The sequence below is a fragment of the Podarcis filfolensis genome, assembly GCF_964270895.1.
Source record: "Podarcis filfolensis genome assembly, chromosome: 9".
NCBI classification, from domain to species: Eukaryota; Metazoa; Chordata; class Lepidosauria; order Squamata; family Lacertidae; genus Podarcis; species Podarcis filfolensis.
In genome coordinates this window covers 40,486,100-40,505,682 of record NC_139610.1, presented here as the reverse complement: position 1 = coordinate 40,505,682, position 19,583 = coordinate 40,486,100, and the positions used below count along the sequence as shown (strand labels likewise).

Below are 19,583 nucleotides of genomic sequence, written 5' to 3'. Positions count from 1 at the left end.
TACCCTTGAGCTCCTTTTCATGGTATTTTTTTTAATGGTTAACTATTGACTCTGATGGGAGAGGCATCTCACCCCCCCATTCCTAGATCACACAAATCAAGGGAAGACCAAAAGATAATGCTCACCAATAGTTTAGTTCCTATGCTTAATTTCAAAGGGGCAAATATTCTCTTGAGTGCAAACAATGCCTTCCTTAACCACAGGTGGGTTTACTCCAGGAAAAAAGGGCAAAGACTAGGCTATAGAGGTACATTGTCTTTTAGCAATTAGAATTTTCTGGTTCTTCTGTCTTGCTTTTCATCCTGTGGTTTGTTGCCATCTAGGAATACTGCCTGTAAGCTTGATTTAGGCATCTTAGCAATGAACATGGACTTCAGCAAAAGGATGGTGGGGTAATCTGTGGTGAGCCATTTTTGGCTCCTTCAAGGAGGTGGTATCTTCCCTCCAAGTTTATTAATGGTAACTTAACCAACTCTGCATTGATGGCTGTCCCAGGAGTGGGGTGTGAACATTAAAACTAAACCGATTTATGCTTTTTGCCTCTTTCTAACATTTGTTTATGGTGCCTTGTTTCTGGTTGACTAGCTACTGCAGCTCCAGCAGTTTGGAGCTGCTGGGTAGGGTTATTCTGTGTGCCTTTTCTTTCCCCACTGCCCTTTTTTGGTCTGCTAACGTCCACTCTGGGGCTTTGTTCATTTTTCTCCATGTCTTCTTTGTTTTCCTCTTGTCCTTTTCTCCCTATCTCATTTCAGTCTTTCCAGGGCTGTTCCTTCTTTATACTCATTACTCGTCTTTCTGCTTTGTGTGACCGCTATTGGATAGCCAGCTGCTTGTTAGATGGACACTGCTTTCATACTGCAGTCACTGCAAGTGATGCTACTTCAGTGGAAAGGGGAAAGGAAGTTCATGCTGGCCAAGATACTTCGGTAGACAGTAGTAACATCTGTGTGATTATGGTATTTTACATGCAGAAACAGAACTACATCCCATGATTTAAAAGAAGCTGTTTGTCTTCTAGATCACAATTAGATACAGCCAAACCATACCTAAAATATTTTTCTTACCCATTAAGGATTTTTCATCCTTCCTGAAACTAGCGTTACTGGATCTGTTATCTGCTAGTTTTCACAAAAAAATGTTTAGCATGTTGTAATTCATGTTTAGGCATTTACAACAAAAAGGTTCTCACCACTGCCACCTCTCAAGAAACTACTTGTTTCTGTAACTGAAGAATCTGTTTTTCCAGGGGAGTGTATGAGTAGTCAATCTGTACAACACTGTTGCTGCCCAGCAAATTCATTTTTACTCTATTAACCTTCAAAGTGAGATGTGAACAGGCATGTTGTGGCATTCCATTCCATTTTACTTTTTATACTCAAATTCATATAGTTCTCAAAAAGGCAAGTAAGAATACAAATATTAAGTTATTCAGCATTGTAGACATCTTACACAGACTTCTAGGCAGAAATGCATGCTTTCTCCACTCTTTATGGTCCATGGCTTTATTGCTAAACAAGTTGTGCTGAATTTCACAATAGTTCAGTCGATGTTTAGACCTTCAAATAGACTCAAAAGTGTGACCCTAAGACATGATTAACTTAAGCATAAATAACTAAGCTACTGTAGGCTTTTTAAAACAGTAAAAACACTGTAGCTGATGGCAGTTCACTGTTGTACTGTAATGCTAACGTTACTGTTGCGATACTGAACGTCGAGCACAAGTTCATCTCCTGCTTGAACTTGAATGGGCTTATCTAACACAATAGCAGCTTGTTTCCAGTGGGATGACTTGCTTGATGTATCTAAAACAGTGTCTTCATCGAGGTACACGTGATACCAAAATGGAATACCAGTCACGTGACCTGCTTTACAAACTTCGACCTACAAAAGTAAGATTTTATGTTACTATATAGCAATCAACTTTCCCCCCACAATACAACAACAAAAATTTGTATTATTTAAATTCAAGCTTGCTTGAGGAAGATTTCTCTATTGCCAATTTGCATCTTGCTTTTTCAGACACCCAAGAGTTTATCTTCAGTGATTTTGTATATCAGTTTTTCAAGAGGGCTAGGGAAGATAGAGTTAGCCGCTGTGGTGTTCCAATATGTTTTGAATGATTACTCCATCCCTGATTAGTACGTTTCCGAGCACAATTCAAAGTGCTGGTGTTGACCTTTAAAGCCCTAAACGGCCTCGGCCCAGTATACCTGAAGGAGCGTCTCCACCCCCATCGTTCTGCCCGGACGCTGAGGTCCAGCGCTGAGGACCTTCTGGTGGTTCCCTCATTGCGAGAAGCAAAACTACAGGGAACCAGGCAGAGGGCCTTCTCGGTAGTGGCGCCCGCCCTGTGGAACGCCCTCCCATCAGATGTCAAAGCGATAAATAACTACCTCACATTCAGAAGACATCTTAAGGGAAGTTTTTAATCTGTGATATTTTAGTGTATTTTTTATTTCTATGGAAGCCGCCCAGAGTGGCTGGGGAAACCCAGCCAGATGGGCGGGGTACAAATAATAAATTATTATTATTATATTATTATATTGTCTAGGAGTGATGGAAGGTGGAGGGCAAAAAGTTAGCTTTCTCTGCATAGTACAATCCCAGTGTATCTCTAGGTTTCAGATACACTGCCCCACCATAATTTCTCTTGTGAAGATGAATGGCCCATGTTCATCTGGTAATTGGTATCCCAGCTAGAATGCAATGAGACTTAATTCTGACTGCAGGCAGTAAACTCCACACAAGCCAGAACCAAATGAACAAGAATAGAAATGGTGTGATTTTCTGCTTTAAAAGGGGGTAACGTTTTAGTGAAGTACTAGTACCAAAAGTATCAAGCACTGAACATGTCAGTTACTTGTGCAATTCCATAAATGCAACATTGATACTAAAGAATGACAGAGTAATAAACTAAAGCATGCAATATCTACCATCTCCTAGATTTACCTTAACTTCTCTACTAGAGCAATTCAAGTATGGATTCATGAGATCCACTCGCAGAAGTTCCACTGATTTGCTCAAAGGTGTGTGTGGAAGTGTGAACATATCCAAAAAAACACGGACAGGAACCTGAAATGGAATATACCATGTTTTGAGATTAATTGTATCATTGTGATACCTTTTCAAAAAGCTGTGGTGTGTCTTTGGCAAGTGACCAGTTCGGTTGCCAGGGCATATATTTCTAGGTCTTTTCCCACTTTAGGCAAAAGGATGTCTGTACCGCAGCATCAGGATAGCTCAAATAGCCCTACTTTCTTAACATATTCCTTGCAAATGCTGGTCATCAATTTTGCTCTGCACAAAACTATTGGAATTAACAGTTCCCCTGCTTTCAATAAATGCTGGTTCTTCCAAGTCTTAAATCAGATGTCCTTATTGTTACTGTAAAATAGTGAAAACTATTTGCAAAACATTACATGAAGAAATTAATTAGGCTTTGATAAAGATTTGACAGCTGCATATCCAGTGAGACAGATGTTTTTCTTTGATCAGCAGTTCACCGTGTCACACTGCAAACCTTCATTTTAATTTTTTTTAAGAAAAGGGAAAGGCCTTCCCCTGGGCATACAGGGTTGAAGCTGATGTTCTCTGGATTGTGGCCTTAATAAAACACTGAAGCTTTTTTCTGGCACCCTAATCTTTGAGACAGCATGCTAAACTGGATATAGATGAATATAACACATTTCATACCTTAAACTGGTTGATAAAAGGTGCAATGTTGAAACCGAGGGTGGGATCTGTCCCTTGAACTGTGGTCTCAAGTAGCAATGACCTAGATTCCACAAGCATTCCATACATCTTCACATGCTGTGGGAATATCTTCCCTCCAGAGTGAAGCAAACATCTATAAAAAAAAATATAAAGTGTTAACATTCACAACCAGTGCTTTTTTTCTTAAAAAAAAAAAAGTTTAAGGGTACTCTCACTTTCCTACTCATATTGAAATACTGCCCCTCAATGAGGCCAAACTTAGATTTACAAAATGTTTAGGGGTATGCGTACCCCTGCACCCCCCCCCAGAAAAAAGCACTGTTCACAACTATTCTCTCCACACTGTCCTCAGGCTTCCTTTAACAAATCAAGATTTAGACCATCAATCAGAAGCATTCTGTTTAAAATACTTTGGTGTGTTTATGCTTGTTTTTGTTTTTTGCAAAGAAGCATGACCAAACAGTAAGAGCCAACTCCATCTTCTTTTAATTTTATACGCTTAATTTTAAATAGGTTTATTCTCAGTCTTACACGAAACTACATTGCTATGACCCATAAAGCTACAACCGCCTCATTAATTTGAAAAGCTCTGTCCACATATGGATTCAATGTAGAACAAACTGCTTTCCAAGAGTCTCTTGGCTAAGTATCATTCCAAATTATATTACGTTGGCTAAGGTTTTATGCATGAATATAACAGTAAAATACAGTCCAGGAAAATTTCATGTTATACAATACCTGGATATTGCAGCCTTTTCCATCACGTCCTGCTGAATTAGACCAGAAGTCTCTATGACATCCAAAATTATAATACTCCATAACTTGTCAGATTTTGGTCTCTGTAATACCATGTTTTCATCCTGTAGGTGGTTGAGCCAAAACTCTAAAGTTTCCTTAGGAAATTTGTTAGCTTCTGAAATCAGGCTGAGAGCTACTTGGTGCTGTTCTTTTTCAACAGAGCTGTAGGCCTTAACTGGCCCAAATTTGCCTGCAATTACTGGCAAAATTGAAAAGCCCTCTGATACGTCCAAAACATACAAAGGATCAGGAGTCACTGAGTTCTTGCTTTGGTTCTTTTCAAGATTCAGTTCATTACTGTGGCTGTCCACATCCATGGAATGCTCACAGAGGCTTAAGGATGACAGCACTTTGCCTATTGCAGCTTTAAAACATTCGTGGTATCTCCTATTGTTCAGTAAAGCAATCTCAGTAGATTCCAGCATGCATTCTTGTCCCAGTGCATTTGTTGTTTGAAGGCTGGCCAGAGCACTGCAGAGCTCAGCCTCACTATTCTTCTCCTTGAAATTTCTTTCCACATCCATTCCATATTCTGAGGTCACAAGAGAAATCTTCTGGATCCTTAGATAGCAGTCCTGGCATGATATTTCCATTGTAACCGAGTCCCCAGATCTCACAGTGTAATCTTCAAATCGCACAAGGATGAAGAATGAAATACATTATTCACTGTGCCTTCGCTACTGTTCTAGTCTTCCTAAAATGTGCACTACTTTAACAGCTCCTCTGATCAGCCTCTGCTGCTGCAACACGTGCCAAGCAGATTTTATTAGAATGGAGGCAAAAGAGGCCCAGTGGGTGTCTTAATGCAGAGCACAACTGACTACAGCTTTCACAAATTTATCAATGTTAGCGGCTTACACAGTAAAAACAAAGTTTCTATTTAAAAATGACTCAAACTATCTGTCAGTGATGCATGATAGAAAGGAAATATGAGAAAATGTTAGAAAGGAGGTGGTGGTGGGGAAAGTGGGTATCAACAGGAACATGGATTAACTGCTTAGCCAAGTTGATCCTGTAAAACTTCACAATTTTGTTTTCTATCCTGTGTCCAGAGTAATGATTAGCACACACTTGCCCTGATGAATGCAGACATAAACTTTAAAATACAATCATATTATCTGTCAAAATTCTGAGACTTTAGGCTGAAATAGTTGAAGATATATATATTAGAAATTAAATTGGAAATTAACCATGTGTTCCTAAGCATGTTTCCCACTGAGGTCAGTGGAAGTACTCCCTGAAATGCTGCTGAACTAAGTGGGATTAACTTTGAGTAAGCATTTGTTTTAAACTGAAAATATAGGAACTTGCTTAGGATAAATGAGGTTTGCCACTTTTACAGCTCCCTTTTTACATCCCCACTTACTCCCAATTCCTACTCCCAGCTGCCAAATTTTACTAGTCCTTGCTTTCAATTTATTCTGCCAAGCCTTTTTTGTTTGGGAATCCTGATGATGCATGGCTGGTATCGTCTCAGTTGCCATGTCTATTTAAGGATTTCATTCAAGTAAATTTGACTGATTTATTAATCATGTAATGCAATTGAAAGTGTGCTTCCACTTGTTTAATGTGGGGCTCATTGAGAGCAGCTGCACAAGAGACTGTCTCATAAGCAGAGGGAAGATGCCTATTTGCTGGCACAGTTTGAATCCCTCTGCAAACTAACTTCAAGGTCTAGTTGTTTGGCTGTTACATCAAGCCCCTTTGACAATGCCCCTTGACATCAGGCATTTGACATCCACCCATCAAAGTTGACTTGTGCGGAAAGGTAAGGATTCCATCAGAATTCAGTTCCCCACCCCAGATACACTGAAATGACATTTCCATAAAGTGTAAGCTTTCAGTGTTGAGGACCTTCACTTTTCTCAGTATGATAAATAGTTCCTATGAATGCTACCTGCAAACTCTTTTTGCTTATTAGAAATCCCACCTCTCATCTCAAACGTACAAAACAAGCCAGACAGATATCATAGAAAGAAAATGCATTTTAATGTCATTGTAAAAATAAAACCCTGAAGACATACCAAGGAGGCCTTGTACGGGGTACACTGCTTGTTCCCAACAGGTGTCCTCACTTGGACTTGTAGAGAGTGTGTGCTCATCATCAAGCTGTAACGTAAACCAGACCACAATGGCATCTAGTATTCCTGCTTTAATAACAGGCATGTTGATCTTGGATGGCTTACGAGTTGCAAAGCTTTTCAGCTCCTAACCAAGAATGGTAAAAAAGAAGCAAAATATGTTGGAGAGCATTAGAAGAGCCCTTCTGAATAGGAACATAAGATCCCTGATGAATAACACTAAAAACTTATCTGATCCAGCATTCTGTTCCGCAATGGCCAACCAGATCTCTGAAGCAGGTCAAGGGCATAACAGTGCTTTCCTACTGAAGTTTCCTAGCACACTGCCTCCAATATTGGATGTAATATATAGCCATAATGATTATGAGCCATTGATGGCCATGAATTTGATTGATCCCTTTTTTAAAGCCATCCAAATTGATGGGCATCATCACGTCTTGCTCTTCAGTCAAGTCCCCGCTGCTGGCTGAGCACCTCCAATTGTCTGCCTTATAGGTAAAGGTAAAGGGACCCCTGACTGTTAAGTCCAGTCGTAGATGACTCTGGGGTTGCGGCTTTCATCTCGCTTTACTGGCCGAGGGAGCTGGCGTTTGTCTGCAGACAGCTTACGGGTCATGTGGCCAGCATGGCTAAGCTGTTTCTGGCGAACCAGAGCAGCACACGGAAAACCGTTTACCTTCCTGCCGGAGCAGTACCTATTTATCTCCCTGCACTTTGACGTGCTGTCGAACTGCTAGGTTGGCAGGAGCTGGGACCGAACAACGGGCGCTCACCCCAACGTGGGGATTCGAACTGCCTTATAATCCATCTTAAATCTAAAAATATACAGAATGTAAATGGTTTTAAGAAAATGGTAGCTAAAAATAAGAGTCTTCTTTGAATGAAAGAAAAATATAAAAGTCATAATAATTATTGTACAGTCTTCCTAACATTTGGCAGTAGATATATTATGATTACATATTTTAGGACCCAATATGGAAATCTCACTAAATGGGGATGCCTTTTTTTCCAGAAGAATCATAGCCTGCTGAGCCCAGACAAATACTAGTCATAATTGGGTTCCAAGGAGTAAGGAAAACCAAAATAAAAAAGAATGTCATGCTCCAAAACTTTCCTTTCTTACGTAAACCACTCTTGAGATTATTTATTTTAATTCTTTGTTTTCAAAGGATGGGGGGTTTTCACCACCACCAATTAATAGCAAATTTATATGCAGGTGTCAAGTAGAGAACACTGAAGTCCAGTTTCATTGTTCAACAATGGAGTCTTCCTGCCCTCCCTGATACCCACCCTTTTCTACATTTCCCAAGATGGCCTTTTTACTCTTTATATGCTTCTCCTTTGCAAGAAACTGATATTTTAGGATTCAATGGCAGCTCAAGTTCAGCATACAACAGTTTTGGCCAGAAGTATTAAAAAATTAAACATATAATATTAAGTATTTAAATCTTGATGGAACATACCACAGATCACTGCATTATAGTTTCTATTAAAGTGCTTTGCTGTACTCTGCCTATTAATCTCAGATGCCAGATAAAGTGAAGGTGAAAACAGAGTTATTGATTCAGAGCATGGCAATAATTGCCTGTATACAAGGGGGTGTATTTTAAGATCTTGCTTGCAAACATTTTCCCATGGGTCAAAAATCAAAGAGGCATGCTTGCATGATCGACGAAACACATTACCCTCTCAGGCTTAACTGGTACTAGCTCAGAGCCTATCTAGAAGGACTATAGCTGCTTGCAATATCCAATGCTGACTGCTCCTAAAAGAAATAGTTTGTAGAACTGTATGGCAAACCTGTCTTCCTATTCCACTGATGGGAAACCTATTGCCTTTCAGATGTCAAAATACTACAACTCTGAACATCCATGACCAATGGCTCTGCTAGATGGGGCTGATGAAAGTTCAACTACATTCTTAGGGGGCACAGGCTCCCCATCTCAGTTCTCAACTTTCTGTCCCTTCTTAATTCCACTCTGGGGTTGTAGAATACCCTCAGTCATATTTTTATCTTCTGTGCACCTCCATCTCACCATACAGAACAAAATCCAGATGAACCTCTCTTTTACCTCTGCATTAATCCTTTTGCAATTGATAAACGTTTCGTTCACCATGTGATCCAAAAGTTACCTGCAGGTTGTTAAAGTTGGCTGTCAAAATTTGGAAGTGTTCTGTGAGGGCCGTATAGCCACCAGGAACTCTGCTGAGTTTTTCAGTGGTGTAAGGTTCAAGACTTTCATCCGAGTTTACAGAAGCGTACACTGGACTGTGGAACTCCAATGTTTCTGGCAAGCACACACCAGCAATTTCTTTTGCATCCACCCTGAGAAAACAAAGAAATAGACAGAAATTAGGTTTGACAAGACAAAATCATGCAATTCATGAATAACAACAACAACAACAACAATTTATTTATACCCCGCCCATCTGGTTGAATTTCCCCAGCCACTCTGGGTGGCACCCAATCGAGTGTTAAAAACAATACAGCATTAAATATTAAAAACTTCCCTAAACAGGGCTGCCTTCAGATGTCTTTTAAAAAATAGGATAGCTGCTTATTTCCTTGACATCTGAAGGGAGGGCGTTCCACAGGGCGGGCCCTCTGCCTGGTTCCCTGTAACCTCACTTCTCGCAATGAGGGAACCGCCAGAAGGTCCTTGGTGCTGGATCTCAGTGTCTGGGAAGAACAATGTGGGTGGAGATGCTCCTTCAGGTATACAGGACCGAGGTCGTTTAGGGCTTTAAAGGTCAGCACCAACACTTTGAAAGTGTTGAACTCAGCATTGGTTCTTGGCACATTAAGGAGAGGCTCACAAAAAAGATTTGCTGAGCTTAAAGACATATGTAATGATTGTGTTCTATTTTAACATGTATATCCCTTTCTTTTCAACAATAAGAAAGGCAGGGTTGTTTTGTTAATAACATACAATGTAAAAACACAGTCAATTAAACTAACAGCATAGAATAAATTGTATTAATCTAATAGCCTTCCCACATTCTAGTATTTATATCCTGAAAGTTTTACTCCCTTCTTTAAAAATTACGTTGGGCTCTTGCACATGAAGAGAGGATTCTATAAAAACAGAACGTAAGTGGAAATTGATGAACAAATTGAAAATGGGTTGACATCTTCCATGTGGGATGAGCTTCGTTTTGGCAAAAGGCTGATTCGAGTTTTCTGAATTTTAGTGCAGAAAACTCAAAATTATTGTTACTTCCACTTATGTGGAATCCAACCTAACAAGCAGGATGAGCAAAATAAAAATCTTATCTTTAAAAGGGAGACATTTCCTCTTCCCTGTCCAAGTTTAAACATGCTTTCCCAACGTATATCAGCAGCACAAACATACCTATGATGTCTGCGTATCTCTCCGCATTCCACTGCCATGCCCCACACAATAGCTCCTGCTGGTATAACTTTACCATAGTTTTCAGCATTAACTCTGCCATCATTGGGCTGATTGATAAATAGATAGATAGATAGATAGATAGATAGATAGATAGATAGATAAAGTTACAAAGCTACAAAACTATACAACAAGACTACTATTCACAAAAACTTATTCCATTATCTTTAAATTTATATACTGCTTAATCGTATAATATCTAAGTGGTTAACAATAAAAAAGTTTAAAACCATTAAAAACACTTAAAACTGATAAAATTAACATTACGCTAAAAATAGATTAACATACAATTAAAACACAAAATTAATATAAACTGTTCAGTCACTGTACACAGATTAAGTTAAGGTTTGGCTGCGTCAAGTTAAGTATAAATATTTGGATTTCAGCTGAGTGGAAAAAAGGTCTGTCTTAATTGTTTTTCAATCTGCTCTATTCATTGTGCAAAATGAGAGATTGTTGCCAAGCCAACCCTCAGTCTAGAACACATTTTGACTTGAATTAAAAATAAAGATATTATGGTATAACACATATGGCTATTTGAAAAGCATGTTAGATAACTTTCAGCACTAGTGATATCAGAAACAATATCTATATCAGTTGTTTAAAAGAGAAAACATTTCAGCCATTTATTAAATTTATTGAAGAATAATCTTCCACAACCGTAACTATTTTGTCTTCTGTTGTAATATGTAACATCATCTCATAAATTCCTACAATGGAAGACCCTTAATGAGTTTTTTTGAGGTAAGGAATTAATCACTATGAGAAGGGGAAATCTTTCATTTTTAAAAAAATACAGTAACCAGTACTATGAGCAGAGGGGTAAGAAACATGCCCTCATTGGTTTTGAATCTAGAACTTCAAGACACATTCAAAAAATTAAATTGTGAATACAATTCATTTTTATTTTGCAACAGCTGCGCACTCTTAAGTCATGGCATTTTCCTTGCATTACATTCAATGTGTGGAATTCAATGTAGTGCTAAGGAGACTGATTCGTTAGTGCAAGCATTTCTGCTTGCCTGATGGAACCATCTCCCATCTCTTCTCCCTGTGCAGTTTTGGGGGTTCTCCTGACCCTCCATAGTGGATATGGGAGAGGTGGGGGGCGGGCAGCGCCAGGAGAAGAATGGGAAAGCCCCACAACGCTAGCAGGAGTCTTTGCAGTGGCTTCCACTAGCAGAATGGGTTAGTTGAATCCAGCCCAAAATTTTAAAACATGTTCTATATATAGAGCTGGCCTGAGGTTAGTACTTCTTCAACAAACTCTCTCACACACTTGTCTAATCTCTCACTCCGTACTGAAAAGAATGGTACAGCCTACCGCAATTGACTTTCCCAGCCTTAAGGGTCCACTTAACTGTGAGGACACTTAAATGTTCTTTCCCATGTGCTCTTTCTGGATCGCATGGGAAGTCTCCATGCCAGTGCTACTAGACTCTAGGGAGCTGCAGTGCTGGCAAGCAAACTTTCTTATGTGATCTGGAAGACCTGTGTAAGTAATGTTTACATTTCACGTTTCTAGTTCGCTGTTTATGGGAACTAATAAAAGAAAAATGTTAAAACATTATTGCGAGGCTGCAGAGCCTTGATCTCATTGCTATCCGTAGCAGTCATAGTGCAAAATCATTTTTACAGTGTATCAGGCCTTAAGACACCCATAGATACTTGCCTTTGGCGGTAAAAGCAAATGCTCCCAAGCATGGATCAAGCTTTCCACGATTCCTTCTCCAAATAAACCAGAATCTACCGTTTCAGTGACAACCAGGGAAACTCTATTAAATATAGTGTTATAAAAAGAAAGCAGTAGTTCAGAACCACTATAATCAGCAATGGAAGAAAATTATAAAACCTGAAGCAGGACTTAAAATCTACTAACGTGAAATCAGTAGTCTCTTCTTGTGTTGAGTAATCAAATTTTATGCTGGGTTTTTGGCCTCTGCTTAAGATAAGCCAGCATCCTTTCTGACCTCCTGGCCCTAAAACTACCTTTCACAGTTCTTAGTTATTCTAATATACCAGAAAAGTTTATGATAAGTGGTGGGGTTTTTTTGGGGGGGGTGAGTGGAATGGCAAAGAGATTGTCTGCAGTTATTTGGAATGTTGCATTGCAGGCCATAGGCAACTATCTCCCCATTACACCTCAGTTCTGGAAAAGCCCCTTGCAGGCATTTCTGTTCAGCTACTGTCTTGATAAAGGAAGTAGGATCAGCTTCCAGAGCAAGGAGGTGACATTTCGATTGGTCCTGGGGATGCAGCATATGATTCTATGCTTTGCCACCACTGTTAGCTGTGCTAGAGTAGCCATCGCCAGTGTGATGCCTGCAGATGCTTTAGACTACCGCTCCAATCTGCTGTGGCTGACATAGCCATGCTGGCTTGGGCTAAAGGGAATTGCAATTCAAAGCATTTGGAGAATACCAGGCTGGCAAAGTTTTTTTTCTAGATCGTAAGGTATTTACTGAAATTAATTCTGAAGAAGGTTTTGCCTTCTAAAATAAAATAAAAACATTCTGGACAGATGTTCTGAGTTATTCAGGAAATAAATAAGTAACAGTATATAGGGAATATAAAGGAACAGTTTATAAATGTATTCAGCTGCACACTGTTTAATGGAAGCTTATTTGGATGGCTTAAAGATGAAAGAAATGTGCCACGAAGATAAAAAAACCCAAAATGTTTAGCACCTGCAGTGTGGGAGGTCAATTCTGTTAGAAATAAGACAAGATTACAATAAGACAAGATTACAATTTGTCAGTGCAAATTGTCAATTCTGTTAGAAAAATAAGTAAGATGTCACAACAGAATATAAGAGTAACCTTTCAGGGATGTGCTTTGGGATTTCTATATCAAGAGATTTCATGTGAAGTAGTTTGATTTCTCCATCCAAATCATTTGCAGCTAGCACTTCACAAGCCAATTCATACATGGTCTTCGATAACTCACACGCATAGACGGAAGGTGCACCAGCCTTTTTGGCAAACATGCTGAAACATTAGAGGACATTAAACAGAAATCATCAGAGATTCTTGTTTTGACAAAATATTAATATAACATTTTTCAAATCAAATATTAACTAAAATATTTTAATAACCTTAAATGGGCCCTCTGTATCAAATTGGGACTGAGGAGACTTTTAATTTATTTAACCTTTCAGACCACCCTTTGTTACATAGTAATTACAGGGCACTTTCAACCTAATTTAGAAGAGCACATTAAATAAGTTAACACAACACACAGAAAACCCCCTAGCAAAGCAAATTTATTATCTGTTTCACAATATTCAGAAAAAAATATCAACACATTTACATTAACTGAATTTGCAACAAACCTGAGAATTCCTGTTCCTGTTCCAATGTCAAGAACACTTCTGCACCCTGAACAGACAGCCTTTTCAATTGCTTTTTGATACAGCAAATTCCTATTGGCGTCATTAAGCATGATGAAGTGCCATCGTTCTACCACCCAGTTGGCAACACGATAAAAATTCTCTTTTGCATCTGGAAAGTCAGGGTTTAGCTTCACAGCTTTATGGAAATATGCAGCTGCTTCATCCCTAAAGCCCATTCTGTGAAGAAAGTGACACAATCAAAATGAAACTTAAACTAGCAAGCAGATCGTTCAGCCATAAATATTATACAAAAACCTACACTTACATTTTGAGAACACATCACCAATGACTGCAAAGAGCACAAATCTGAACTGCATTGTGTAAATGAAAAAGACACCTACTGCAACTTGTCAAACTACTAATCAACTAACACTAAGATTTGCTGTGACCAAATCATAAGAACATAACGAGAATCATGATGGATCAGACCAAAGGTCTATGTAGTCCAGCATCATTCTCAAAGTGCCCAATCAGATGCATATGGGAAACCTGGAAGGAGGACCAAAGTGCAACACTCTCCCACTCATGCATCCCAGCAATTTATATTCAGAGGCATTGCGCCTCTGATTCTGGACACAGTACACAGCCATCATGACTAGTAGCCAAGAATTTGCCTTATCTCCTTTTTTAAAACTATCCAAGTTTATAGCCACTACTCATATTGTGGTAGTGAATTAAATAGTTTAACTATATGCTGTGTGGAGGTCTTTCAGACCAAAAAATAAAGCACATTGTACATTAAACAGTACTGTGGACACGAAAGGTATTATAACACATCTTAGTTGTGCAAGACTTTTCCCTTCTGAGCCCTACACTAAGAAGTAATCACAACACTGCTAGATACCTGTGCATTTAGGATTAGGTATTTAATGGAATGTGTGAGATTAATGGAAATTTAAGAAGCACTATGCTAGAATTCTTAGTCAAAATACAACACAACCAAGGGCAACTACAAACCTGAAAAGATGTTCCCCCATGCTGTTACATATAACTTCATCATTAGGAAATAATTCCAGGGCATGCTCATAGCAATCAAATAAATCTTGAAATCGTGTGAGAGAATTCAGCTCTTCTGCCCATTTACAAAGGGTATACTGAAATGTTTCCCAAAGGAAAGTGATAGTTTAGTCGCAAAAATTAATTTATTCACGCTAATTAAATGTTTTTATTGGTAAATAGATATATGGCATGCAATGGCCTATTTGCATGTTATTTTCTGTCTCTAAACTTGTACACAAATAAACCTATTTGTCAGAGAGAATGACTGAACAAAGAACAACTGCTTACCTTGACATCATTTTTAAGCTCAGGAGCTAGATTCAATACCAAGAGATAGTGGGCATATGCAGTTCCAAAGTCCTGATTTTCCAGACAGTGTTGAGCACTTTGCAAGGATCTAGACACTAATTCACGCCTCCCAGCTTCCTGACCAACATTGCGCCTATGCCGAGATCTCCTCTTAGAGTTAGGCATTCTGAACTGCCAAAACAAAAACATTTATTGCAGTGTTACAAAAAGTTGCAAACAAAATGTTGTATCAACATTTTTGCACTCATTATAGCCCAATCGCTACAAGAGTGAAAGTGCTTTAACATACGCAAGAGACATTTCTTGCAAATGCACTTACTATTTTTCAGGTTAGAGTTCCAGCAAAGCGCTAATGAATGCAACACCTATAGATTCATTTGCAGCGTTTTGCAAATTGGATGCATGCTGGTTCCCAAGTGTGGGAGTAGAGGACACCGTGTGATTGTTGTTGTGAGTGCAACACAAACTGCAGATTAGGACATTGATCTTCACTCTTTTCTAACATGGAACCCACCTTTAGCCCAAAGATAAATTATGGGACCCACTCTTTAATGTATATTTTTTTACCATATATATATGAATGATAGGACCCATGCTATGCCAGACCATGACAAAATTGCAGATCCTGATCTGTCAGTTAAAGCTAGGAATAGTGTTCAGTACCACATGGTTAATGTTTTTGCATTTTTTTAAGTTCTGTTCCTTGTGATCCTGCTGGAAGCAAAACATGGGAAGCTGCACTTTAAAACAACTTATTATAGATAATTGAATGTTGTGTGATTCCAAAATACACATATTATCAAGGGGCCTGGATAACATCTTTATAATGAGACATGATCAGGCAAGGCTCATTTATTCTGTGCCCTAGTGACTGTTACTGGTCATAGGAGTTTGCTAATGAGAATTTTATATATCATGTGTTTTTAAAACATTTTGTAATGCAGATGCCCATGTGATTGATAAATTCATTCTAAGAACAGAGGTGAACATTAACATATGCTGGAGGAATTTCACTCAGCTAAAAAAAACACTAAAGGAGTAGGAAGGCAGTAACAGTAATATTTTAACTGATTAGTGTAAACCAAACAGATCATGGTAACAGTGAAGGGAAATGGGCAGGCATAAACAATTGTACACATGCAGCTTGTCTTTAACAAAATATGACATTAGTATGTGAGAGGTTGGTGAATCTATTCCTTCCAGACAAAGGGACATATATAGGGGCATATATTTCTATTTGCTGTTGAGTGAGGACAAAGGGCAGTGGAGGCGAATCAAAGCTGTAATGGAACTAGTGCAGGTAGGAGCCAACAAAAACTACGGTATCCAACAAAAAGCAACTGCAATCTTGCTTTACATTAACAGGCACACTTACTTGGGTGTAAGTCCTATTGGAATGAGTGGGATTTACTTCTGAGTAAACATGAGTGGATCACGCCGTATGGTAACCACTGCTGCACGCCATCCAGGCAAGCAAACCAGGCATTTCCTCTAAAAACACAAGACATTTCGATGTTAAAAGGTTTTTGGACCTGTTTTATTCGTCGCCCAGCTTCCCAATTGCTCAGAACAACAATGAGGGCCCAGGGCAGGCGGAGATGCGCACTTGGCAGAACGTCGGGATGGATGCGGCGTGGGAAGAGACGCCGTTGAGCTTGTTCGCAGGGTGTGCAAAGCGAACCGGGGGAGGCCGAGACAGCCAGAAAGAATGGCGAGTCAGTCACCTCGGCAATTCATCCGGGCGGTCTGGGACTACCAGCCCGGACAACTCCAGGCAAACTCGCACACGCTCCAGCAGAAGCCTAGGGACGCCATCTTAGAGTAGGGCGAAGGAAGTATCGCGAGAAAAGTAAACGGGATCAGGGCTCCGCGGCGCACACGGGATTAGCACCGATAGCGACGAGTTTCCAGAGCCGTCTGCAGACCTGGAAACCTCTCCGCCGAGATTGTGCAAACGAGAGTAGTAGTATTTTACGCATGCGCAAAATACACCGCCGCCTTACAATAAAGTTTGCGCATGAGCAGAAAGGAGGCGAAGAGGCTGCTGTACAGTACTTCAACTCCATGAGTTGCTTAAACAAACAAACAAACAAACAAAAAAACAATAGGAAGGAAGCGGGGGGGGGGCGAAAGAAACAATAGCGCTATAGTTTTATTAGGTCCACCTAAAACTTCATGAAGGAAACGAATTTATAAATCCAACAGAACTTTTTAGGCTGGATGCTAACAAAAAAGGGAGCGAGAAAGGATGTTAGCGGGTGTGATTAGAAAAGCAATTTGTGACAGATTTTAGATGGAATGGATGCAGCGCTTTACAAAACGTTTGCAAGCAGCAGATAGGGCTTTTCCATCACACACATCTTTTTTGTCTTCTGGCAGGGAGCCAAAAAAAAGGGAGAGAAAAGTAGAAACGTGGACAGTTAATGGAAACATACTAGCTCAGCCCTATTTCACAAAATGCAAGATAGTGAACAGCTCAAACCACTTCCCAAACAGAACGAAAAGTTGTGCAACTTTTAGCTGGGGAAAACAAGAAGGTAGATTTTAGATAAGCTTGTTCCTAGGAAGTGTTGGTACTTTAAATGAATCTGTGGCCTGGGTTCAGGATAAATGAGGGGCACCTAGTCTTGCATGTGTGTTGACTGTCCATTGAGAACTAGCAGCAAGAGTTTACTGCAAGACTAGGCTTTTTCTGATGAAGTGGGCTCTCATCAATGAAAGCTGATACTATAAACAAATCTGCAAATCTTCAAGGTGCAACAAGACACTTTTTTTGTTTTAGTTCCAAAACCATGGAACTATCTCCCATCCATCACGGAGCTTGGCTCATTTAAGGCAAGCCAGACTTGCAACATGCCTGTTAATCCATTTAACAAAAAGAATCCGAGCAATTATAGCCCAGAACCACACCCTTAACTAGACCCATTATTTAAGGCAATATTAATGGCAGAGTACAGTATCTTATTGTGGTTAGTTTCAGTTTCACCAACACCTTGGAGCTGGCTGGTAGTGCCAGAATGGTGGACCCAAGTCCCACATTTGTCTCTTCACTGGAAGCCTCAAATTTCAAACACCCAACTGCAAACAAATTCTCAAAAATTGTTAAGAGCGGAAAGGGACGTTTAAGGTAACCTTTGGGAGCAGAATATAAAGGCGCTAAAACAGGAAAGGGTGGGCGGAACCCTCACCAATAAGAAATTATAAGCTGTTTCCTGCTCTGGGTAATCTTTTATTGAAACGAAGGTTAAAAACGCCCCACTAAGTAAAGGGATGGCTTTAATGAGAGGATACGAATAGATTTGAATGCATCCATAGGACAGGGCAAGAGTAAACAACGTGTTGGTTGTAAGGAGCGAGTTTCTGGCCTGAGGAGAGAAGCCGCCCCTGCTTCGAGTGGGGCCTGCAAAGGAGCGTGAGAGAAGTAAGACCCTGGGCAGCTGCGAGGGGAGGAGCCGAAGGCAAGCGCCCGGCGCTGGAAGGAGCCCGAGCGGGAAGAAAGGAAGGTGGAGGAGGAGGAGAAGAAGGCCGGCGCTGGGTGGGAGCTTAGGGCTGTGGAAAAGGCGGCGCCGAGGCCACGCCGGGGCGGAGCCGCCTCTTTCGCCCAAGCAAGCGGGCTGGGATGCCGAAAGGAGCTGCTTGTTTTTCTTTTTCCCGCCGCAACCGGGCCGCGGCGAGAGGCTGCTTTTCCCCTTCAAGGAGCTGCTACGTTGGCAACCCCGGTAGCGCCGTATCCTAGTCCCGGGCGCTCGACTCCTCCTTCCCCTCCCCGCGTCGCTTTGCTCTTTCCACGGGCGCGTTTTGCCGGAGCCGCGCGGGTCCCATGCTGCGCCGGGAGAGGCTCTGCCGCGCCGCCCCGCCGCCTGCTGCTGCTTCGCCCTGCTGAGGAGGCGCTGCGCGGAGAGCAGAAAGAGAAGAGCGGGGCTCGGCTTGCTGGTGGTGCTTAGCCTAGAGGGATTTGCGAGGAGGAGGAGTGGTGCCCGGGTGCCGCCGCCGCCGCCGCCGCCATGGGGCTGCAGCCCTTGGAGTTCAGCGACTGCTACCTGGACAGCCCCTGGTTCCGCGAGAGGATCCGAGCCCACGAAGCCGAGCTGGAGAAAACCAACAAGTTCATCAAGGAGCTGCTCAAGGATGGCAAGAGCCTCATCGCCGCCACCAAGAGTGAGTGGGGAGAAGTTGGGCGAGCGGGGGCAGGAGGGCTGGTTGGGGGGGCATGAAAGCCACTCGGCGGAGGGCGGCTCGAAGTTGCAAAGTCCGCTCTCCGGCATGCCGCGAGTCGGGAGCTTCTCCTTGCCCCTACAAGGTCTGCTGCCGCCGCCGCCCGAGGCTGCTGCTGCTCCGCCGAATCTGGTTCCTCGGGCGGCGAAGGCGGGTAGCGGCGCATCTTGCAAGAGAGTTTCGGGTTTCCTGGCTCTGGGGCGGCGGAGTTGCAGAAATGCGAAAAGGAGCATCTGCAAATGCTGCCGAGGCGTGCCTGTCTGAGGACAAGGGGAAAGTCTCAAACTTCTCTAGCTTGTCCCTTCTTCAGGTCGATGATGAAACACTTCAGGCTTTTCTGATACCTGACACCTAAAACCGCCAAACGGTCCACTATACTTGGGAGAAACCCCCTTAGAGGTTCTCATAACTTTCAGGATGCAAACTGAAATTACTTGTGTGGTTATAAATAATAATAGAAAAATCTGACACAGCACATATGCTAGCCGGATTATGAAACACAAGGTTTACAAACACTGGAAGGAATTCCCATACAAATAAATAACTTCCTGATGACTGTATATATTAGCCTTCTGGCAGATGATATTTCAAGCTTCTCTTCCTTTTAGGACAGGAAGTATTAAAAACATATTTGATTTTTAAAAATAAAGTGAGCTTAAGGACAGC

The 19,583-nt window shown here is 41.1% G+C and overlaps 2 protein-coding genes across 5 annotated transcripts in view; one reads left to right on the top strand and one right to left on the bottom strand.

The window, feature by feature from the left end:
• Positions 1-1,342: 1,342 nt before the first annotated feature.
• Positions 1,343-18,858, bottom strand: PRMT9 (protein arginine methyltransferase 9). Of its 3 annotated transcripts, none has more exons than XM_083631148.1 (14): positions 18,743-18,858; positions 16,078-16,193; positions 14,683-14,873; positions 14,352-14,501; positions 13,335-13,571; positions 12,823-12,990; positions 11,676-11,778; positions 9,947-10,053; positions 8,727-8,919; positions 6,537-6,720; positions 4,453-5,137; positions 3,694-3,847; positions 2,950-3,072; positions 1,343-1,881 (listed from the first exon to the last, which is right to left on the bottom strand). In XM_083631148.1, exons 3-14 carry the CDS (start codon positions 14,865-14,867, stop codon positions 1,666-1,668), a joined length of 2,505 nt encoding a protein of 834 aa, XP_083487274.1. In that variant the 5' UTR covers positions 14,868-14,873; positions 16,078-16,193; positions 18,743-18,858; the 3' UTR covers positions 1,343-1,665. The 3 variants fall into 3 exon arrangements, with proteins under 3 accessions (XP_083487274.1, XP_083487273.1, XP_083487272.1); XM_083631147.1 differs by lacking the exon at positions 18,743-18,858 and adding an exon at positions 16,309-16,698; XM_083631146.1 differs by lacking the exon at positions 18,743-18,858 and adding an exon at positions 16,427-16,698.
• Positions 16,892-19,583, top strand: part of ARHGAP10 (Rho GTPase activating protein 10) — a 102,569-nt gene continuing 99,877 nt past the window's right edge. For both annotated transcript variants that reach the window (XM_083631149.1, XM_083631150.1), the window contains exon 1: positions 16,892-18,860. In XM_083631149.1, the coding sequence (XP_083487275.1) occupies positions 18,707-18,860 (154 nt within the window). In that variant the 5' untranslated portion in view covers positions 16,892-18,706. The remainder of the gene's footprint in view (positions 18,861-19,583) is intronic.